The sequence below is a fragment of the Drosophila virilis genome, chromosome 2 (genome assembly GCF_030788295.1).
Source record: "Drosophila virilis strain 15010-1051.87 chromosome 2, Dvir_AGI_RSII-ME, whole genome shotgun sequence".
In the NCBI taxonomy this organism is placed as follows: domain Eukaryota; kingdom Metazoa; phylum Arthropoda; class Insecta; order Diptera; family Drosophilidae; genus Drosophila; species Drosophila virilis.
In genome coordinates this window covers 23,308,085-23,332,312 of record NC_091544.1, presented here as the reverse complement: position 1 = coordinate 23,332,312, position 24,228 = coordinate 23,308,085, and the positions used below count along the sequence as shown (strand labels likewise).

The window sequence follows — 24,228 nt, the reverse complement described above, 5'->3', positions numbered from 1 at the left end:
ATAAGTATATAAAGTTTTTGAATTTATCTGTAAGTATTACTGCTAAAACAGGAGGGTATCCCCTCCGGAACTTCTGACTAAAGCCTCTTACTTGTTTAATTTGTTTTTGTCTGCCAATTTCATTGCCGAGTTGTTTGTGTTGATTAATGGTTTTTGTTATTCCTAATGGAAATTGTTTTGAAGCTGCTGGTCTGAAGTTCGGGCGCAATTAAATAAAGTTGTATGTATGTATGCGCATCAGCTCTGTTTATCTTTAAATGTGGGGTATTCAAATATCTGTCTGCAACATCGGAGTCAAAGTATTTTAATCCAGTCGTCCTCTCAATTAAGGACACTCAATATTTGAAAATCAATCTGCATAAAAGCTTTTTAGTGTTCGACGATATTTATCTTTATATTTTTATGGTCTTTGGTATATTTTAATTGTTATATACAAGGAATGCATGTACGTATTTGTACTAGTAGATTCTGATTGAAACCTTGAATAGAAAATATTTTCTAATAAAGGTTATAATAGTGTTTGTAATTATTTTTTTAAGGTTTATGAGCTCGAGAGAAGATTTAAGCAACAACGATATTTGTCGGCCCCTGAGCGAGAACATTTAGCAAGTCTTATTCACTTGACGCCCACACAAGTAAGCAATTAAATATACTTTACTATTAATATTTAAATAAAAAGATATTTTAAAAAGATTAATATTAAAAACCTATCGGGAATGCATATGTACACTCATATATTGATAAGGTTTACCACCAAGTTAGGAGCAATTAAAATAGAAGATATTTGTGTTGCTATCTTTTAAAATTTAGTTTCAAAGAATATCTATGAACATGTCGATATTTATATATTTTTGGGGTAAAATGTAGGTAAATGTGCCTTGCTTTGCGTTGGTTCTTTGGACAAAAATCTTAATATTTTTCAAGTAGGAATTTCTTTAAAAAAAAAAATGTAGAAAGTTTTATATTTTTACAACATTTTCATAGGCTGTAGAGTTGCGCAAAGGTAAAGTAATTTAAAAAGAAACAAGCTCTGGTCGGAACCTCTCGACTAGGGGATACCCGGAACCCTCTTCTACCAACACCAAATGCAGCCCGCAATACGCGTTCGTCCGCTTTAACAGTAATAAGAAAAATTTAAAAAAAAAATTAACTCCGATAAGATTTGAGCTCTTAACAAACCAGGCTACCTGCCGCTGCCTCTACTTATCAGCCAAGCCTACAACTAATCGATACTGAAAAAATAAAAACAATTACAATAGCAGCACATAGACACAGCATAGAAAACAATACAATCGCAATTGCAATGCTGTTGAAAGAATTCAATAAGGACTCGCGTGAATGTGTGTGTAAACATGTACACAGAAATTCTTGCAATTTGCGCTAGCTGAGCTGTCACGTGTAATAACCACACGTTTTTGAACATATGAACGGACATGACTAGATCGTCTTGCCTATTGATGCTGATCAAGAATATATATACATTATTTAAAGGGTCGAAGATGTTTCCTTCTGCGTTTCACATGCATATGCACAAATATGCCCCTTCTACTCATTTTTAATGTGTTCAGTTTTGGAAGATGAGGGTTCTCCCGACTAGAGCCTATTACATGTATTATAAACAACTATACCGAATTAAATGCAGTGATAATAATAAAACTTTTTCTGGACTGTCCGTGTACCAATGTGCAGTAGTGTTTGTTGAGGAACATAAATCAATAAATTACTGGTAATATCTAAAGTTTTAGTTTGTCTCTGTAGGAATACAGTAAAAATACTGTTTAAAACAAAAATAATATTAAGTAAGCATTTAGTCATTTTAGACATTTAGTCTTCTTATGCATAATTTTTATCATTTTTTCTTTCTTTTATCACATCTGTAAGACCGGCTTTACAACAGACTGTGATTAAATTTTCCTCAATGATCATAATAATAATTTTAATAATACAAAAATTAACAATAGTATTTTGATACTTGCATGTAAACCTTTTGTTTGTTTTGAAGTCGCCAAGGAGTGATCTCAAAGAGAGCTGTACTTTGGAGGGACTATCTAGAAAATACCCTGTAGCATAACAAATTAAATAAGAGGCTCTAGACATGAGCTCCCGACTTAAGAATAGCCTGACCTAACACAAAATTAAGCTCTCGCTGCAGTCTCGGTTTAGCAGCAATTCAAATAAATGTAAAATAAAAAAAATGTTTCCGCCATACGTCTCGAACTTGCAATAGACTACTACTACCGCCGCATCTATTCAACAGCCACAACACCTCTTACCTGAAAAAAAAATTAAAATAGAACAACAGAAAACAATACAATCGCAATTGCAATGCTGTTGATACAATATTATTAAGACGGGTGTGAATGTGTGTGTGTACATGAATACAGAAATTTTTGCAATTTTCCCTAGCTGCCGCAAGAACGAGGCCAGCCAAAAGACGTTTTCTTTACGTTTCTTAACCGATCTTGATCGCAATTGTAATGCCGTTAGTAGAATTCAACGAAGACGCGTATGAATGTGTGTGTGTGTGTTTACCTATATGTACACACTATTTCTTGCCAGTTGCGCTTACTGCCCCAACCACTTGCGCAGCAAAATCACATTTTCTTTAATAACTTTTGTATTTCTTTACTGATCTTGATGAAAGTTTCAGCAGTATATCTCATTATACTATAGAATATATTTATATATTCAAAAAGTCATTTGCAAATAAGTGGGCAACATAAGTGGCACTATCTTTGTTATATACCATATTTGCTCAAAAAATAAGATTTTTGGAATTTGTGAATTTCGAGCTCGATATACACACATATACAAACACACACAAATGTGTGCAAATGAACTGATTAAGGGGTTGTCGTGAGACAGAGATATTTTCATCAATAGGTGCGTAAATTTGGGCGACAGGCACGGTCATTGTAACACAGGTGATATGCACAAAAATGTAAGTGATCTTTTTATGAATTTATTGAAATAATAAATATTTTAGGTTTAAAGGGTTTATGACAGGCAATTAACAATCAGAATGCTTAGCATGCGTCTGGATCGGTATCAAAGTGCAAACGAGCGCTTAGTTGTATACAACCTTTTTATACCCCGAAATTATTGAAAATGGGTTAAAGCGTATAATGAATTTGCATCCACAGCCAAGTCGATCTAGCCAAGTCCGTCAGTCTGTTCGAATGTTCAAATTCAAGGATCTCAGAATCTTTAAAAATAGAGAATTTTAGGGCTAGATCCTTCTAGTGCCCGGTAAGATTTTAATAAATAATAAGAGCTAGAATCACCAAACTTAACATGTCGCCTCTAGAATAGTATATATATGTCAAGAATCTTTCATTTTATAGCTATCGCCACCTCCCCGCTACCATCTCATAGATATAAATCAATTAAATAAACCAATTTATGCTGCCCACCAATTAGGGATATATTAATATTCTATAACACAATAGGATCACCTGTAGAAATTTTCATCAAAATCGGTTAAGAAATATAGAATTTATTAAAGAAAACCTGTTTTGGCTGGCCTAGAGCTTGGGGCAGCAAACGCAAATTGCAAGAAATTCTGTATACATGTACACACACATTCAAGCGCGTCTTCTTTTCCTTCTATTATCAGTTCTGTGTTTTCTGTGCTGCTATTTTAATTTCTTGTTTTTCTCATTTAGACTCAATTTTTGGTGTGGCTGTTGATTAGAGGGGGCGGTCTGTTGTAAGTTCGAGCCCTACTGAGCAAACTATTTTTTTTATATAAATTAATTTCATGACTACTAAAGCAAACGAAAGCGTAGCTCGAGCTGCACTTGGTGTTGAAAAAAACAGGATTCAGGGTATCCCCAGGGTATCAAAATATCTGTGGTTTTTTTTTTCAATACCAGCCCATGGATCACCATGAAAATATCTGCCATAGAAATAATTGAGGGAAAATTTTTATGTTTTATGAACCTTTTTATATATTTAAGGTATCTTAACTATGCTCACTATGTTTCTTGCATACAAGCAAAATCTCATTAACATCGGACTTCCTCATATGTCTTTATAGCTTCCTATCAGTCGAACAATTCAAATCTTTAACAAACTTTTACGGGAAGCTCATATTTTCTTCACATAGAACCCGTACCCCTTGTGTGTACAAGGATAAACTATGTTTGGCTGGCTCAAGATGCATATTCTTTCTTGTTTCAATATATAACCATAACTTATGCACACCTCAACCGGTTTCAATGACTAAGACGTTTCAGCTAATTTTATTGTAGGGCCTATAAGTCGATTTTTGTACATGTAAGCCGATAGTTAATAGTAATAAAAGCAAGCAAGCGTGCCTTAATCGGGAGTGCCAAAAAGATACCTTGAGCCCATTAATCTTGCTTTTGTTTGTCAGGACATAAAGTCTATTATCCGATAACAACACCCAATTTGGTATGCCCATTTTTTGCATCTATATATATGCTCAGAAAATTTAGTTCTAAATTCGAGCGTTATCGGTTTCGTAAACACCGGGAAAATTTATGTATGCAGACAGACGAAAGGTCACCACGGCTTTTGAAGCTGATTTTGAATATATAATCTTTATGAAGCCAGAAAACGCCTCCGTAATTTTTAATTCGACGCCAATGTCTATAAAACATCAAGTATGATTTAAACTACGTTTTCGATTCATATAAAGAATAGTAAAACTGATGCCGTTTGTGGCCAATAAATACTTGTAGATATACATATATTTGTACAAACCACTATTGGAAATGCAATCTAATTTAATTCATGTTTACATTGCTGAACAAATGTTGGGAATGGCGAAAACAAAACTTTACACTTTAAATATAATATAATTGTCATTAGGTTAAGCAATTACTTTACTAACAACAGCTACGGGGTGTGACGTGTTATAACAATAAAAATATTTGAGTTGTGCATTGTCACCCTTGAGTTTTATTATCTGGAAATTTTATACAATACCTACCCATCTAAACAGGAGTGGTGATTACCTTAGAATAAAGCATCTCTAGAGCACATTGAAATACGTATGCGGACAACAGTGGCATGTTTTTGAAAGATAAAAACGCATTAATGAACAATGGGGGAAAAATAATATATTTAAACTCACCCCAACTTTTGTATTGAAATATGCTCATTGTTTGAACACGCTCTCCCTATAAAAGGTTCTTGGTATTGTGCTCAATGAAAAAGTGTTTGGTGTAGTGAAATAATTTAACTTATGAAGCGGAATACATATCCTATTATACACGAGTTCTTTCTACCTATATATGTATGTGTGTACTTCACAAACGATTGATAAGTGAGTTAACTATTAAAAAAGGAAACCACAGAAAATAACAAATTGTATGTGGCTATAAAAATGTTTAATATAATGGCAACTAATTTTAATCTGTATTATAACAATTATGCTGTAGGCCAAGTGTTTTGCGTTTTGCTAATACGCTTCTTTTTAATTATCCCTGTTTTTATACCCTGAACCCATTAAAAGTGGGTATAATATACTTGTCTAAATGTATGTAACAGCCAAAAGTAAGCACCTCAGACCCCATAAAGTATATATATTCTTGATCAGCATCAATAGCCTAGTCGATTCAGCCATCTGCGTCTTCTGTCCGTCCGTCCGTATGTCCGTACGTATTAACGCAACGATCTCTGAACCTATGAGAGCTAGAGCAGACAACTAGCTGTGGGTCCTCCTAGCCCGCACAGATCAGGTTTGTTTCCGATATTTGATGGCTTACCCCGTTTCCAAGTAATCGATAATAATCGATATCGAAATCCTGATTTTTGAGGAGCTTTGGTAAGTAATAAGAGCAATGACCAATTCCAAGGATTTCTGTATACGTGTCCACACACATTCCTGAGAGTCTGCTTTGAATTCAAAAATTCTTGTAAAATGAGCTTGCTGCCCCAAGCTCAAGGCCACCCAAATTCTGTGTTTCTACAGTAGATCTAATTTTGCTATAGAAAATTTCTATATCTTCAAAAAGTCAATTGCATTTAAATTGTGGCTTATATTAGTGGGCAGCTTAAATTGGTTTATCCACTTGATTTATATCTATGAGGGAGAAGCGGGCAGGTGTGATGGCTATAAAATGGAAGATATTTAATACATATACATACTATGTTAAAAATTACATGTCAAGTTTGGTGACTATAGCTCTAATTATTTATCAAAACCGATCAAAAAGCATAATTTCGATATTGATATTTATCGATTACTTGGCAAGTAGGACCTACAGCTACAGTTTTAATTCTCTAGCTCTTATAGGTTCTGATATTCTTGCCCTCATACATACGCAGACGACAAACGGACGGAATGAAAAATGGACGGACCGACAGACGGTCAGACAGAGGAACATGGCTAGATCGGCTCGGATATTCATGCCTATCAACGCATGTGGTCGGAGGTGCTTCCTTCTGCCTGTTGCATACATTTGCACAAATACATTATGCCTTTTTTACCCACTTTTAATGGGCTCAGGGTATAAAAATGAATTAATGAGCGATTTGCGCGAACACCAGCCACCATGAAGCACTTGTGGCTTTTTCAACGGTGAGCGGAGACAACTTGTAGATCGGCCTTTTAAATTTTCCACTACTGGCTAGTTCAAAAATGGGCGGATCGCTCGGAGTCCATCTTCCGATAAATTTCCCATAATTTCTATTAGCAGTCGAGGTTTACATCAAAAGCAACGGATACATGATCTCACTGTCTGACGACAGACCGCTAAGACGTTGATTAGCCAAAGTCACTCACTTTATAAGTCTTTCCCTACTCGCAACAACAAAAAGGAGCACCAAAACACAAATTACTCATGTATAAATGGATTGAGACGCTGCATGCTTCATCGAACTCTATCTATGTCAGCTATAAATTAAGCTCGTTAGATGACTCCAACTATTTTCTCGAAAGTTTTATTCCGTTCGCGCGCCATAGGGGTATTCTCAAATTGTACTTATTGGTTCTTACATTTTTTAATAAAGCGGAACACATCAGCAAACACTCTCTGCAGCAAACAGCCTCTATTGATAGTTTCCAAGATATCTGGTCGGTCTACCATAGCTGCTAGTCCAAAGGCTGTTTTGCGTACTTCTAGAGTATGCATCTCATCTGTCATCAGCTGCTGGTTAACTGGCCAGGATCTTCTTGGTTGGCTCATCGAACCACATCGACGCAAGTATTTCATAAATATCGCACCCCCTTGATTCAATATATGTATGCTGGGTTTTGCTTTGTAGGTACATTCAACTTTCTCTGTCCATTCTTGGATTTCAGGGACTCGACGCAAATGTTGTCAAAGACGAAGCATGTGACCAAATCCAATGACGCGCGACTTCAGAATCAGACCAAAGAACCGTCCGTTCAATGGGTAATCTTATGAGATTTCTGACGCGATGTCAAAGATCTGCGAGAAGGTGAGCGGCACACAACTCAAGTCGGAAAGAGTTCTCTTCTTGAAGGGGGCTACTTTAGATTTGGATGTCAACAACAAAATACGACAACCATCCGTTTGCATTGCGGAGAACTTATGAGGATTCGAAAACCATTTGGTTATTTCAAAACCTACGCTTTCGAGTATTTACGACACTGTAGACTTAATTGACTGAAGGTTCTCTATGCATGCAAAAATTGTGCTTGATAACGTCAGCCGCTTCAAGGCTTAACGACTCGCTCATCTCGCTTAGGTTTGTTTGCGGATACAGTGTCAACCATTGATCTCAAAGATTTTCATTTAATAGTGGACATTCATTGTCGAATAACCTTTTTAGGCTGTCTAATAATTTAAAATAATTATCCTCAGTGACTTGAAACGCTCTAACAGTGCCTAAAGCTTTAACAGACATGAGATCAGATGACTGAAATTCTCTATGCTCAAGATCGGATGATCATTATGAACGAGAGTTTCGAAGAGACTTATCAAATTCTTAAACTCAGAGTATCTTCCACTAAACTTGTGAAGTACCAGATGCGGAAAACGTGTGCGTGGTGCCGCAACGGGCATGCCTGCAGGCGTTGCAGGTCTTAATTTCTTGACAACGGACCTTAGACGAGCTTTTGTAGTTATACAGAGTTCTTTGAGCTCGGCACGATACTCATCATCTGGGTCAAGAGTTTCGTCTGATATCTTAAAGCTGTATCTATATGTGAGGCCAGTATTTTTAGTCTACATTCTAACTCTGTATATTCTAGGTTTTTTTTACTATTTAATTTATGATCATTTAAACGCATTATGCGTTCCTTTCCTTAGTAGCCATATTTGACTCTAAATTCGATTTAATAATTATTAATTAAAACGATAAAAAACCACTCGCATAAATTCTACATCCTGCCATATCACTACCAACGCGCATTTCTAGGATGGCAAACTATGGTGACTTTTTAAGCAACTTCACTTTCTCAATAATTACCAAAACATCGAAGGAAAATTTAAATGCTGACTACTTTTCTCGATTACCACTCGATAACGGTATCCATATTAACACAGAAAATCGGGACGAATTCAATAATTTCATAGAATGAAAAATAAATCAGCTTTCATTTACAGCTTCGCTAGTCGCACGAGAAACCAGAAAAGACCAGAATTTCGGCAAAATTTCGCAAATACTGGAGATACAGGCCAATGTATTACAAGAAATAAATACAAATCACCAGAGGGCAAGTATGAGATATCGTATGGCTACATTTTTCGAACATCGTGTGATAATCCCGACTAAGCTTCAAAAATTGATCTTGGACTACACAGGGCCCACTTGGGTATAGTTAAAATTAAGAGTATAGCACGCTCTTTCGTGTATTGGCCAGGAATCGATAAGGGCATCAAAAATGCGGCAAGAACATGCTAGTTCTGTGAAAAACATGCTCCGATCACTATCGAGAATACCGTCAGTTGCCTTGGGGCGCATTCACATCGACTTCGCTGGCCCATTTGAAGGTACGATACTTTTGATTGTTACATACTCAAAGTAGTTGGACATTACGATCACTAAATCAATTACGGCAAAAAACAAGCGCATTACTAAATGAGTTATTTGCAAGGTGTGGCATTCCCCTTATCCGAAATGTTCAAATGGTAAAAAGTGCGCTTCAGGTAATGGAAACAACACTCAACACACTAAAATGAAACGAAAAGGAATTATTGCAACAAAGTAGAAACGCACCGGGCAGCACAACTGGTGAATCTCCAGCGACGTACACGACTGGATTTAATTAGACCAGAAACCATCAAGGAAAATGTACCAGCAAAAAAATATTAAAAATGCAAGCAAACCGGCAATTTGAGATTACAGAATACATTCATTGTTTTAGAAATTTTTAGATGTTTGGGGACCATCATTATGAAATTCGACACATCAATAAATGCCACAAAAGACATATCAACCAGACCCGAGATAGAGGGTTGAAGCAGGAGGACAGCAACAACAAAACATAGAGGGAAGGAATCCAGAAAGTACTTTTTACTAAACACCAGTAAACATCAGCAAAACTAGCAGATCAGAGACCAAGAGAGTACAGCATTGGATCAGATCTAACTAACGACAGTAGACAGGACAGTCAGGCCGTCGAAAACGCTAACTTCAGTACACCGAAAGCTTCGCGCACAGTTGGAAATAAAAGTTCACTAAATCAAGATGTACTGATCTCAGCACCAAGGGGATCGTCAACACCTATAGAAACACCAATGCGAACAGAGCAAAGTGTACGTCACTTGACTCGAGTTCATAACCCAAGAATGGTATTCTTACTATGCTAATCATCAGCTGAGATTATGCTGTTCCCACAGCTTATTTGGCGTGGACAAAAATTATGTAACACTGTTTCACTCCGATGAAACTTTGAACTAATCGAATTTGAGCGTGCTTAGGGTGCAAAATTTCAAATATCTAAATATTATATTTCCCAGGAATAGCGCGGATAAAAAGATAAACGGAAATGCATGAATCGACTCGACTATAAGCTTTATATAGACATAAAATTTTGTTTCAAATCATCAATAACTTGCTCGTTTCCATGCAATTGATGAATATCTTTATCAAAATCCTGTTATTTTTTTTGGCATTTTTCGTGTTTTAAGAAATAGAGTCAATAAATTTAGTATGTATCTTGTATAGTTTTACTGTTGACAAAACTTTTTTTATACCCTAAATCCATTAAAATGGATATAATGTATTTGTGCAAATGTATGTAACCGTGGGTCGACACTTCTTCAGGCTTAGCCTCAGGTTAACCTCTCTCAGCCACCGTTCCTTCAAGGTGGTCACATGTTTCTCCTTAGTCATCAGTGATGATATCGTCCAGATAGGCAAAGGCATGGGTCTCCGTTTCTGTTCCCATTACCGAATCCAAGGTCCTTTGGTGCTGATCCACACTTGGGCCCGCATGCCCACATCCACTGACCTCTGTCGTAGTTCCCCCTAGAGCGGATCCTCATTCCTATCGTACGGAGGGAGTCCATCCCAAGGATCACGGGGTCTAGCATTGACGGTTGGTCTTTGCCTGTACCATCCGTGCGACATCTAGCCCCCATACTTCCTGACAACTGACAACAAAGTGCAAAAATACAGTACAAAAAAAAAAAAGAAACAGACAACGGAGGAAAAAGCAGATTGGGTGAAATAGCTGTACCAGGACACCATCAGCAACAGCAGGTTGGTGTCGCACCTTTTTACACCAAAGATACGCCACGCCACGGCCAACAATTTTGTCTGCTAGTTTTGAAGCTGAGTCAAAGAGGAGTGACCAATAAGTCTGCTGTGCTGCTAACCTTGGGCAATGAAAGACATCATCCAGTGAAGGCAACGGGCAACTAACCTAACTCAACGAAGGGACTATAGACTTGGTCATCCGAAGGAGCAAATTGGTGACTGTGCAACGACCGACGGGTCTCACCAAGAGATGTCCTTGGCGACGCAACGAGCCAAAAGTACCGTCACGCCATCGCGGCTATTTTGTACGACGAATGAGGACGGAAGCTAAAAGCAAAGGTAATAGCAGCGTAAAGCAGATTTTAAACGTCCGTCGTCGTTTGCGCGCGAGATGTGACACCACGTCGTTTGCGCCTCTTACTGAAAACTAACAAAAAAACATAAAAAAAAAAAAACAAAAAACGAAAGAGTGGCAAATAGTAATGTCCCTAGGAAAAAAGGAAGAAACAATAAGAACAAATATTACCAAAACCTCGCCAAACAGTGACGCCACGCCATCGCGACCATTTTGCACGACCAGCGGGAGAAAAGCGAAAATCAAAGACAAAAGCAGCGTAAAGCAGAATATGCACACATATAGAGTTATGAGGAACGGAAAAGGAGCGCCTAATAGTGAACTAGCCCCATAGGCCGGAGGTCAAGTTTCTGTACTCGTGGGTGAAGGTCCATCCGTTTATTCACTTTAAGCAATGCATCAGATGCTTTAAGTTTGGACACTTGGCGCAAAACATCAAGGATAGCTCCACGTGCTACAAATGCGGAGTGGCACACGAAAGTGACATCCTGTGGACAAGCACCGCATTCGCCAATTGCAAGGAGGATCATGTTGTCACTTATCCGCAATGCAACGCCCGCAAAAAAACGTTTCCTTTTTATAGTTGCATGATCATTGGGAACCTCTCAGATCTGAATTCAGGCTTAGGTATCCCATTCTATTTGAAAACCAAACGCCAAACCTGCTCAATAGGGTCACCTTTCCTCCAATCCGTCCGCAAGGAAGGGGTCGATCTCCGAGCACTACTTTCTTCTTCAGAGTGGTTCGGGGTCCAGCAAGGTCCAACACGCTAATAAGACGGCAAAGAACCCTTTCAAACGCCGGTCTCCTTCAGAAAAGTCTGTTGTTGCTCGTGGAGGACGACAAGCAGCTCTGAGCACACGATTAGAAAAAAAAAAGCTCAACGTCCGCAGTGCAGAACGATTAGCAGCAATCAAGAAAATGTAACACTTAGGAACTTTATTTTGGAGCTTAATGACTTTATAAGCAGAAGCCAAACAGATCTTGATGTATATCAGATCTCCCTATTATCGAGGAATGACTAATGATAATTCTCAGGCTTAACATTCAATCTAATCATCTACCCTGACAACAATGTGAAACATGCGATCGATAAAGCCTCGCACATAATTTTCAGCTGCAGCAACAGACAGCCAATCGACAAAAATTTCCATCACTAACCAGACACACCAACATATAGGAATACAATTTCTAATTTCTCACCTTATAAAACAAAATCACGTAAAATTTCTGACTTGGCATTTTCCGCCGTAAGGTGGGCGGCCAAATAACCCTACATTGGACACGTGTGGCAATCTAAATAACAAAAAAAAAACAATATAGACATACAGGTCGTCACCTTATGTGTTCCCAATGGTTTCAGGGCATAATTAAAATAGATCAACACATAAATGCATTCATTAATATATGTGCTATTTGTTCGATTGCCCAAGCTGTACAAATTACATTTTTTTACCTTTTACCTGGTAAATTTCAGTACTATAAAAATTTCATCAAAGTAATTAAAAAGTGAGAGAATGTAAAGGCGCTTTTTCGATGCATAACTAAGTAAAAGCCGTTCCATTGCCTTCAAAATAAAAGGTGATAGGCTGGTCGTAACATAAGAGCAACTCGGGATGACACCCGACCCTCTATAGCTACCGTTAGGTTACGTCCAATACACAGGTAGACACGATAAGCAAAACGTAACGTATAAATAAGAGCTGCTCGAGTTTACCTTCGACTCTCTTTGGCTACCCGTGACGTCAATAATCTAGGGATAGTCGAGCACAAACAACAAATGCCGGGCTTATCTCACGGACGACGGGACATGGCCTCGTTTAGCTAAAACAGATTAGCACGGCACTGTTAGGTTAGTTGTAGGTTAGATTGAACGACGAGATAGTCTAATTCGAAATTATTACGTTTTTTAACAATTCACTATTTATACTCGTTCACTCACTGACTTTCTCTTTTAGCAAGTATCTCGATCAAAAACTTCTCGTTACTAATCCAAAGAAATTAAATACTTGTCAGGCTTCTTGCCTCAATTACACCTATTTATTTAATACACTTATTTAACAATCTAAATAAACCCAATCATTTGATAATTAACTAAATTGGCTTTCATATTTTCAGGTAAAAATATGGTTTCAAAACCATCGGTATAAGTGCAAGCGACAAGCCAAGGAAAAGGCAATGGCCGAACAAAATCAACACAATCAGGTAATAACCTTAAGCCTTGTCTTACTCTCTAGTAATAAAGTATGCCGATGATGATTATTTGTGCCTTACATATATATACACAAGTTATATATGAATATTCTTAATCAGCATTAACATCTGTCTATCAGAACCTATAGGTGCTAGACACACCTAACTTGGCATGTGGACTCTTAATATACAGATATCTTATGTATTTCATTCGAGCTTGTGTGCTCTGTTAAAGCTCATAACAAGAAGGCTCTAAGTATTTTCATAGTTTTGTGAATATATATAAGACGAGAAAAACGAATTTTATTAAGTATTTTATTTACTTATTTTATTTATCGGCATCAAAAATGGATCCATATCCGTGGGTCCGTCCATATGTATGAACCCATTAATCTCAGATCATATAACTTGCCCTTTTCGCAAGCAAAGATAAAAATCGAAATCAAAATCCTATTTTTGAGCAAATCCTTATGAGTTATGAGCTAGAGCAAATTTGATTTGGTTTAGATTCCATTTTGGGGGAACTTTTTTTTATTTATTTTAATTAGAGCAAAAACAAACGATCTCTTAGCGCAGTGTTGGTAGAAGAGGGTTCAGGGTGTCTCCTAGTCGGTAATCCCGAATAGAGCTTCTCACTTACTATTTTTTGCGGATTTTAGTAACAAACTTGCTATTTTGTCGACATTTCTTTCAGTTATTTTTTTTTTTGATAGTTCGATATAGTTTGAATTTTCAATGTTTGACCGAGCTACTCGATCTTTATAGCGGTTTTCGCGCCTTACCGTGCTATTATGCGCGTTATCGATCAGGCCACACAACTAAAATGCGTTCATCGTGTCGGTGATTCCAGTAGAAATATGTGCATTATTATTTAGGCTTTTAGCATTTAACTTTCATATTTTTATGTATTAAATAATTAGGCAGACACTTTTTTGTTTAACATTAAAAAAATAACTAAATAAATAGGTATCATGCGCTGATTACTTTCATAAAAATCGAGCAATAAACACCACAGCTATTCAGGGAAGAAATGCATTGCGGATGGCTAAGATATGAAGTAATATAGCAACTGTTTAAACTGCGCAGCCTTCGTGCGTGTATGTGTATTGTATATCTAATTATAAAAGGAAGCGAGAATGTTTGTAAATTTATCTGGGTTCAGAGTATGGAAGAGTGAAATGGACATACATATAAACATATTCTGTTTTAATTTTTTATTTTCAGTCTGCAAGCTCGCCAAGACGCGTCGCTGTTCCAGTTTTGGTAAAGGATGGTAAGCCGTGCCCTGGAGCAAATAATGCAGCACAACCACAAACGCTTAATAATAGCTCAACAACTTCTGGTAACAACAGCAATAATAGCAATGGGAATGCAAATGGTGTAACTGGAACAGCTGCAGTTACAGCCAATGTACCGAGTGTACTAAATTTGATCCCTGGAGATACACCTAACTCTCACTCACCTGATACATCTTCATCTCTAATAGCAAGTTACGGTGGGACAGTTGGAGGTTCCAATGCTTCTATGTTACAACAACCCTGCAATAATGCTCTTATGTCAAATAGCTTAGCTATGGCTTATCGAAATCAAAATAATTTTATATCGAATGGTCATCAGCAACAGTGTGGAGGTTATTTGCCATTGCAAGGTAGAGCATGGTAAAATCACCTTTATCATGACATTCTTTCGGTTCTGTAGAAACGTACTCAATTCAGTTATATGTAAATTTACTGACAACAGAAATTAAAAAAAGTTGTTCAATTTAATTTCAGTTTCATAAAATGAAATTTTTGCTTATATACTATCAATAAAACATAAGTTATAAAAAAATAAATAAAAGTTTCCAAAATCCTCTACAAAATGAATTATTAGCAATAAGTGTATATATTTATAGGTCAATGTATTAAACAATAAACTATAAACATAAATGTGTTCAAATGATTTTAAAATTTAGTGGCTTACATGAATATAAATATACAACAAAAAATGCTTTAAATCAAATACTATGTTATCTAAGAGAAGAAGAAATTACCCAGCGTTTCCCGGGCCACATCGGTAATTTTAATGTGGTGGTTTCAGGGAATTCCACCGTGTGGGTCTGTAAAGTAGCGTAGCCAGACAGATAGAATGAACCAGCCCACATTGGTCATGCGACGCAATGACTTAGTGATGGCAGCCTGCATGAGGAGCCACATGCAGTGCCCCAATTTTTATATTTGGAAGCCCTTGACAACCGGACGTTGGCCGTTAGAAAAAGCCCAAAATGACAATTGCTGCCCCTAGCAGTCAGTAGAAGACCCAAGAGGTCTCTGCGCACTTACTTTTGGTCTCTCCTCTTCATATATAAGATAATCATCTCCTTGACAAGCATTAGTAGCTGATTTGTTGCAGTTGTTGTTGTCGCAGCCTTGCAGCACCATTTTTACCTCTCCGATCATTGATCACCTTGTCCTTTAACTTTGATTGGACAAGGAGAAGGCGAATGCGTTTTGTACAATACGCTGAGGGCTCTAATGCATTACGCCATATAGAAGCCGGCATAGGAGTTGCAACGGATATACAAGAAAGCCTAGGCGGAGAGAAGATCGGAAGGAAGGCCTTCCATGTTAGAAAAAGGGAGCATCGCCTCGACAACAGAATACAGAAAAACCGAAAGAAATTCTCGCACGACTGTGAACGGGAGTGCCTGATCCCCCTGCAAATGGGTCGCAAGTATGCGTGCCAGGATCGCCGAAGAGCCAGTCAACGACTAAGAAAACGAGAACAACGACAAGGACTACATTCCCATTTCGTCGGGCCCCTTCCATGGTCGAGATGGCAACACAAAGTTACTGGCGTTCCATGTTGTCTTCTCAAAGAGGGGGGTTCTAGTCTAGGTTCGGGGTGCCCCGCACGTTTGTGTGCTACAGGGTACAGTTTACTGGAGTCCCTGGGTGTAGAGATCCAGTATGCCGGCTCGTACTGTTCGCAAAAGAATCCTACCAAGACGACCGAAAAAACCGTGAAGACCATGATAGCGCAATTTGTCGAAGGCCATCAGCGTTTATGGAAGCTCTTTCCTTCTAGCGGTCAACACAAGTGTGGCGGACTCGACAGCATTCAGGCCAGCTTTTCAGATGCAGAGTAGGGATCCGCATTTGACCGCCGCTCTGTACGATCAGGTGACTCCGGGGTCCGTAACTATTGCGTTCGACCCTAGGACGAAGGTGAATAAGTTGAAGGAAATCTTCTATATCGCCCACAGCAACCTCTAGCGCGCATCATAGGAGGAACTTCCTTGAGTTCCTTATGCCACCGCGCCATTTCGAGTGGCTGAAGGACGAAATCCGGTCCCACATATGGGCCGGCGCAGCAGTTGCACCGGATATATGAGAATGCCGCCCCCCAATACAAGCTTTACGTACGACGGCAATATCTCTCCACCTTGCCGCAACTGGCTGTGGAGTACGTGACGGTGATGACACAGAGAGAGGAATTCTCGGGAAGCCGATCAGGGTGTCAGGTGGTCACAAGTTCGCGTAGCACAGACTGGGCGATAACGGTACATCCCTCGAAGACGGTACCTCAAACCATTCCGATCTACTCCCATCGGATCCACAGCTACCGTTGTGGATATACGGGTCTCCACCCCGCCGGCAACGGCCCCTGCGGAAGTAGCCCAGATGATGAACCAAGAGGCCCGAGCCGGGTATGATCCGCGACGAACGTGTTGTAGGTGCGCACAGGAAGGGCACTTTGCCAGGGAATGTCCAAACACGTCCGTCTTATACGGGTGGGTTTGTGGGAACCGCAAGTGGGCGATTCGGGGAAGAGCGGAGGACGTACAGTCACGCATTTGGCTGGTAGATGGGTCTCGAAGTAGGTCCTAGAGTCAGTGACAGCACCGGTCGCGGGCCTGGGACAAGGAAAGATCCTAAAGAAGGCCTCACGCGTCAAGAAGCGGGAGTGCCCGCTCGGAAACCAACGAAAAAAGGATACGAGCGAGGAGCCGAATTAAGGCCTCCTACGTCATGGAAGGGGAGCACCTGCTTGTCAACATCAAAATAAAGAGGATACTAATAAGGAACCGAAGGAAGGCCTTGCAGGTCAGGAAAAGGGAGGACCTGCTCGGCAACAGAGTATAGAGAAGTCGAAAGAAGGCCTCCCGTGGCAGGGAACGGGAGTGCTTTCTCGGCAACTTACGGAAAAAGACAAGGAGAAGGGAACGAAGAAGGGGCCTCACTCGGGATTGAACCAAAAACTAAAGGAGCCCAAAAGGCGGCGTGTAGCGCTGCAGAGGAAAGTCTACGGTGGTCATAGAGGCGGCACGGCGAACGGAGGGATAAGGCGCAATGGCCAGAATTCACACGAACGCAGGAGGTCAGGAGCAGTCGCCAGAGCGGAGCGATCATGCAGCTGTACCTGCAGTTGGAATGGTGCACAAGGTGAGCCCAGCATCGACGAGACAAAATATCTCCGTTCATCTCCGCTCTGAATTTGAAGCACGGGTACTGGCAAATACCGATGGCAACCGATAGTCGCGAATGCACGGCATTCACAGTCCCAGGAAGAGGTTTAAGGGAGGTATGCTGCCGGTTAAGGGCGGACAATCTCAGGCTAAATAGGAACAAATGCAGCTTCTTCAGAGAAAGATTGGTCTATCTGGAAAATGTCATTTGTGAGGAGGGCGTACCGATCGATCTAGAGAAGGTGGAAGCGATACGTAACCTTAGGGCCCCGTCTAATTGTCAGGAGTTGCGGCAGTGTTTCGGATGGCGTCATGGTACAGGCGCTTCATTCCCAATCTCGCGACTCAAGTACAGCCTCTAACGGCGCTCTTAAAGAATGGACGGGAATGGGCATTACAACAAGAACAGGACATTGCGACAATTGAAGGATAGCTAAACGACTGCCCTCTGTTGGCTTGCCCGGACTCTTCTGAAAAATTCGTTTTGCAGACTGACGCGAGTGAGTATGGCCTCGGCGCAGGGCTGACGCAGACGATTGACGGTTGGACGTGATAACGGATCATCTTGCACTCAAATGGCTCAACTCGATCGAGAGCTTTTCAGGAAGGATCACGCGATGGGCACTAGAACTGCAACAGTTGCAATTTGACGTTGACTACCGTCTTGGAACGCTCAATATCATGGCGGATGCACTCTTAAGGCATCCTCTAGAGACCTGTCAGCAAGCAGAGGTGGTTGAGGCCCCCTTCAAATGGGTTCCGAGTATCCGCGTTAGAATCGCCGAAGAGCCAGCTAAATTTCTGTCTGAGGATTATATTCCCTGGAAGCTTTGTTTGTTTAGTGGTCAGCGACAAAGGGTCTTGCAAGAACGACATGATGCTCCCACGGTAGGACATCAAGGGGTGAGGAAAGCCGTTTCGAGGTTGGCCCAGAGATACTACTAGCCGGGTATGCTCCGCGACGCCGCCAAGTACGTGAAGTGCTCCGAAATCTGCCAGAAATTCAAGACCGAGCAAGTCAAACCGGCTGAAGAGACAGGTAGCGGAGTCGATGGCAGTATTTGCGCAGATTTTGTCAGACGCTTTCCACGGTTAAAATGGCAATATGGCAGTAGATTGTTACTGATGTCTTTTCGAAGTGAATGGAATTGGTCATCCTCAGGAGGGCCACGGTGACACACCTGCAGACACCGTTCCGAGAGGATTTTGAGTAGGTTCGGGGTGCCTAAGTGCGCCAACGGGGAACAATTTACAAGCCGTATATTCAAGGCTTTTCCGGAGTCCCTGAGTGTAGAGGACCAGTACACCGCCCCGTACTGTTCGAACGAGAACCATACCCAGAGGAGCAACAGGACCGTGAAAACCATAATAGCGCAATAGCACTGGCACCCAAATTTGACGGCCCCTATCGGGTCGTCACGTTCATATCTCCCAACATCGTGAGCCTAGCGAAGCCAGGCGAGCAAAGGAAGAGAGTGGTCAATATTTCGCAGCTGAAGCCATTCCACCAACAGATAGCTGATGACAAGGAAGAGAGACCATGACCCATGGACGCCTACGAGTAGGCGAAAAGTGATAGTGACACTCGTCGCCTAACGTAACCCTTGTACTAAAGTTAGATTAGACTTGCACTAGTAGCGTAGCTAGCATAGGATTAGAAAAATGTGAGCTGCGCTGTGAAAATAGGAAGTCGCCACCATACGCGGAACAGAAAGCGACGAGGTGGACCTTCAAGTGAACGAGGAGGAACTTCTACCACTCGAGACGGACGAGCACACGCCGTCAATGCAAAAATCCGGGAATTCTTCCGTCAGCCCAGGAAGTCGAGTCGTCACCGTCGGAGGCAGCGTGCGACACCCCAGTAGCCGAGCAGCTCCGGAACAGTTCGGGGCCTTTCGAGGAAATGGACCAGCCGGCGCCGGAACCCTCGGCGGCTTACGAACCAGTAACGGAGGACGAATCTGTGGAACTGTTGCACCACCGCCGCTTCGCACCGTTTGGAGGTAAACCCGAATAACCAATTTCTACCAGGTCCCCGAGCAGGGTAGTGGACCGTGGCTAACCCCCTTTCCCTTACTAAGAGCGTAGTGTATCGAGAGACGAGACTTTATTACGTCGTTCCTGAGAACGATCCTAGCAGTAGTTTACGTGTGTGTTGAAACGAGCTCCGACAGGAACCGCTGCGTTTTTCATCGAACGCCGAAGGACCGAGTATTGTACCCCGAACAGGAAATTCCTTACAATTTAAATCAATAAAAATCTTAAATACATATTGCCAAGAAGATTTTCTTCATGTGAAAAGCAACACGTTTAATAATTCTCGGCCTATATGTTAAACTCCGGTGCATTTAGGTCCATTAACGAAGTAAAAACAATCACAATTGCAATGCTGTTGATAGAATTCGAAGCAGACGCGCATGAATGTGTGTGTGTACATGTGTACAGAAATTCTTGGAATTTGTGCTAGCTGCCCTATCCATATTTTGCAATGATTTATCGAGATTTCTCTCGATGTTGTGCAAAATGGTAAAGTATCGCTAACATAAACAGCTGATATATCAACGAAGGCAATCGGCAACCTTAAAAAGGAAATTTAAAATTAGAATAATCCCAGTTTTTAGAATTTGAACATGCCGAAATCTCGAAAAGAGTAAAGAGTAAAATTGAGTCCGTACTGCAAAAGCGCAAAAATTGGAAGAAGAACTTTACGGCGCTTAAGTAAATTAAAGAAACTCGATCAGCTGTTTATTTAAAGAAGCGGAAAGTTTGCCACTCAAACGTTACCAACAACCGGTGGAACGGTAATATGTGAAATTTGACAATGTGACATTTCCTAAACCAGTGGAAAGAGGCTATTAGGCTTTAATTGCTTTTATATGGTCAATATGTATGGCTCTTGCCGTCAGGTCGATGGATTTTTTTTTAAGTCTCAACACTTTACACACGCTTTGGACCAAAGTTTAAAAGTTGTCTAAGTTTAATGAAAGGCTTTATCCCTAATTTGATTTATTTAAAGAATGGTTTCTAGCCTATATCAAACGGCCCTGGTTGTGCCATATTAAAAGCTGAAATACATAACTTATTAAGTATAGGCGGTAAATATCTTTATTTATTTCACAATTATTCAATTAAAATGTGTTTTTTTATGTTTTTAATAACTCAAATAGGTAAATATATGAATTATGTTTCATAACCATGTTCCAAAAATCGTCTCTAAGTAACGGACGCTAACTTGACACACATTCACGAATCACTGAATTAGTTCATCAGTTGATTTGAATAACCTGTTCACTCGAACTTTTTAATATTATTACAACTACCTAAATATCGTCTTAGAATTCACGTGGCTGAGTTAAGAAAAAAAGACTTTACAATGTTAAGAAAACAAGCTAGACAACGAAGAGAATTCCTATATAACAAGTCAATAAATGAACGGGTCTTAACAAAAAAAAAGAATATGAAGATCATAAATGAAAACTTAAAAGATAAAACATCGTTTGGGTCCTCTAATATATTAGACGGCATTAACATGTATAATTCTCTTAAATATTATCCAGGTATGGTATACATAAACACACTATTCTATTTGTGTATATGTATATGTATGTAAGGGCCGTTTGGTCCTACTAATTAATGGAGACGCTCAGTTCTTGGTCTATCCCAAAGGAAATAAGTAAACAAATAAGTTTTTTTTTATTTTTTCATGGTTTACTACAGGCGTCTTCAACCCATAGAGTCCATATGTAAACTGGTAGTCACTATCGACGTGAAGTCCATAAAGCTATATCTTAATATCTAGTTTTATTGTCGATTTTGTCCGATATACCGTCCGAAATTTAATAAGTCTTCTTATTTTATACGTTTATTAGCTATTTGTGCAAGCAAACAAATTATTTTTATTAACGTTTGCGGCATGTTAATTTTTAATAATTATTTAATTCCAAATACCCCTAATCTGCTCAAAAAACAGGATTTCGATATCTATTTTTATCGAAAGACCTACATTTAAAGACTAGCCGTTAAGGATGTCAGATCCCTGAGAGCATACATACGGACGGCGGACAGACAGACGGACAGATGACTATGAAAATTATACCATTAAATCGGGCAACTATTTAATCCAAATTTTCTGTATACAAACAAAAATTGCATGAAATGATTAAAATCTCCATGGCACAAAGAGATGTTCAGCAGGACAATCAAATATATGATTTTTAACAAAAATCAGTGGAAAGTCATGCAAGGGGAAAAGCTTCACCTTCAAAGTATTGGCTGATGAAGCGACATAGACGGCCTCAGCTCCACCTCTATACAATATTCCCCCTATAGCATTAGTAAAAGCTCTCGAAAGATTGAAGTTTATCACCACTTCATTAGATTAAATTAAGCTAAATTCTACTTAATTAAAAAATACATATACATATATTTTATTTCTTGTATAATTTAGATATTGAAGGCGAAACTTTGTCTCACATTGATGAATACAAATATGCTGGTTGCCAGGACCCGAAAATCATGTTAACTACGTCACATGAGCCGTCGTCACGTCTAAAAATATTTATGAAAGAGCTTAGACTAATATTTCCTAATGCCCAACAAATGAATAGAGGCAAATATCAATTAAACACATTAATGCAAGCCTGTCGAGCTAATAATGTTACAGACTTTATAATAGTACATGAGCATCGTGGCATACCTGATAGTCTCGTGATATGTCATTTGCCTTTTGGACCAACTGCTTTTTTTAATATAACAGACGTAACAATGCGGCATGATATTCCTGATATTGGGACCATGAGTGAGCAGAAACCGCACTTAATTTTCAGTAATTTTAAGAGCAACATTGGTCTAAGAACCGTAAACATTTTAAAACATTTGTTTCCTGTACCAAAAGAAAAATCTGAAAGAATAATTTCATTTATTAACAATGAGGACAAAATATCATTCAGACATCATCAATATAAATATATAAACAAGGAAATAAAATTAACGGAAATCGGACCCAGATTTCAACTTAAACTTTATCAGATTAAACTCGGAACATTAGAAAATATTAAAGCTGTTGATACCGAATGGGTTAGTCGTCCGTACCTAAATACAACTATAAAGAATTTAGTTTTTTCAGACAAAGATATTTTTATGAATAAAAATGAATGAAACTTTTAAAAAATTTGTTGTTTGTTGGACGCATGGATATGGAAATACATTTTATAAGTTAGAATTTATTTTGCTAGTTGTGCGATTGAAATTATTCTACTGATCGATAAACGATTGTAGATGATATTTTTTCACGGTTCTGTAAACCAGGGGTTATTTTTTATTAATTATTCCGCTCCCTTTGTCTAAGTTTACGAAACACGAAATAAACAAATAATTTCGTTGATTATTTAAAGGCAGACGTCAACTTTTTATTAATATACTAAAATGAATCGTCAATCGCTGGCGGAGCGAATCAGTTGGCCATGCCTCTTTTGCACTAGTTAGTATGAACCTTTACCTCAAAGAGCACAGATGTGTAAAACAATGTGTTTTAATATTTTGAAGTAATTGTTTAATTTAATTTATCTTCATGTTAATTGGTTTTTGTTTTTGTGTTGGTGCCCTGAAAACGGTTGCCTAAGTACAGCCGAAATATATTGGTGAATATTTAAACAAATTTGTTTTTTTTTTTTCCTTTAATAAAAAACGACGGACTTCGAGCCAGCCAAACAAATATTTATAATACGGAAAGGACGCCAAGTCCAGCATTGAAAAAAATTATATATACCGTGATCTGGGCTGTCACAAGAAACCCCAGAGCGTCGATGTTAATGATGGACGATCTACTTGTATTAATTATTTAGACTTTCCCACCTGAGGCCTCGGGCCATGCCAAAATTTACGTGTTTAAAACTAAATGTCTATTATGATAACTGCTATATTTACACTGATCAAAGTTTGTCCTAAATCAGGTTAATTCTTAGACCTAACTGTATGCACGGACAGAATCACTATGATAGTGATTCATGTGTCTATCAGTTTCGGAACACTTGGAAAATTCGTATTTAAAAGTTTAATTGTAAGATGACCGTTATACCCTTTTTATTCCTTTGTTAAATGGTTATACCCGATAAAATTGGTTGTACTATAACCTGCCTTTAAGCTCTTTGTCTTAGTGAGGTTTACACGGACCCGCACAGAACACGCACAAGTAAGTTTTTAATCATTCCTGTTTTCAGCGGCGGCTTTTTTTTTTCGCCTAAATTCAAAGCCTTGTCTTCCGCATATGAGACAAATGTTTTAATTTTGTAATTGGTTCGCCGCTTATATTAATTTAACTAATTTTGTATATATTTTGATTTTCGAAGAAAGTTAATTTTTTTAGACTCCAAAATGTACATTAATATTTTCAAATATAAAAAGATTCATTGGTTTAAGATTGGGTTCGGCTTTAATTTATCCAAAAAAGTGGAGTTTAAAATTAATAAATCATGTTAATTCCAGTTTTTGTATCGGTTCTGTTTCAATTAGGTTCGCAGATTTTATTGTCCCAAATATTTGTAATGCCTTTTATATAACGTGGCATTGTTAAAAACAAACCAAAAATTGCAAA

General features: G+C 39.0%; 2 protein-coding genes across 11 annotated transcripts in view; both read left to right on the top strand.

Annotated features, from left to right (window-relative positions):
- The window catches only part of scro (scarecrow), a 37,931-nt gene extending 22,862 nt beyond the window's left edge, over nucleotides 1–15,069 (top strand). For 2 of the 10 annotated variants that reach the window (XM_032432888.2, XM_032432884.2), the window contains exons 4-6: nucleotides 540–635; nucleotides 13,115–13,201; nucleotides 14,414–15,066. In XM_032432888.2, the coding sequence (XP_032288779.1) occupies nucleotides 540–635; nucleotides 13,115–13,201; nucleotides 14,414–14,851 (621 nt within the window). In that variant the 3' untranslated portion in view covers nucleotides 14,852–15,066. Of the gene's footprint in view, nucleotides 1–539; nucleotides 636–2,002; nucleotides 2,618–4,039; nucleotides 5,458–6,981; nucleotides 7,251–7,273; nucleotides 7,380–8,543; nucleotides 8,931–13,114; nucleotides 13,202–14,413 lie in introns of those variants that run through there. The other 8 variants (XM_002052927.4, XM_015171798.3, XM_032432883.2 and 5 more) reach the window with 8 other exon arrangements.
- Nucleotides 15,070–20,924: 5,855 nt separating this feature from the next.
- LOC6629301 (U3 small nucleolar ribonucleoprotein protein IMP4) lies at nucleotides 20,925–22,806 on the top strand. The gene is made up of 2 exons (XM_002052929.4): nucleotides 20,925–21,193; nucleotides 22,084–22,806. The coding sequence occupies exons 1-2, from the start codon at nucleotides 21,010–21,012 to the stop codon at nucleotides 22,791–22,793; spliced, it is 894 nt and encodes a 297-aa protein (XP_002052965.1). The 5' UTR covers nucleotides 20,925–21,009; the 3' UTR covers nucleotides 22,794–22,806.
- Nucleotides 22,807–24,228: the final 1,422 nt, after the last annotated feature.

Excerpts from the sequence above, each read along its gene's own strand:
- LOC6629301 (XM_002052929.4), top strand. The coding sequence starts at position 21,010 with ATGTTAAGAAAACAAGCTAGACAACGAAGAGAATTCCTATATAACAAG. Across the intron at positions 21,194-22,083 it reads TTCTCTTAAATATTATCCAG|ATATTGAAGGCGAAACTTTG; the intron begins GTATGGTATACA and ends TGTATAATTTAG.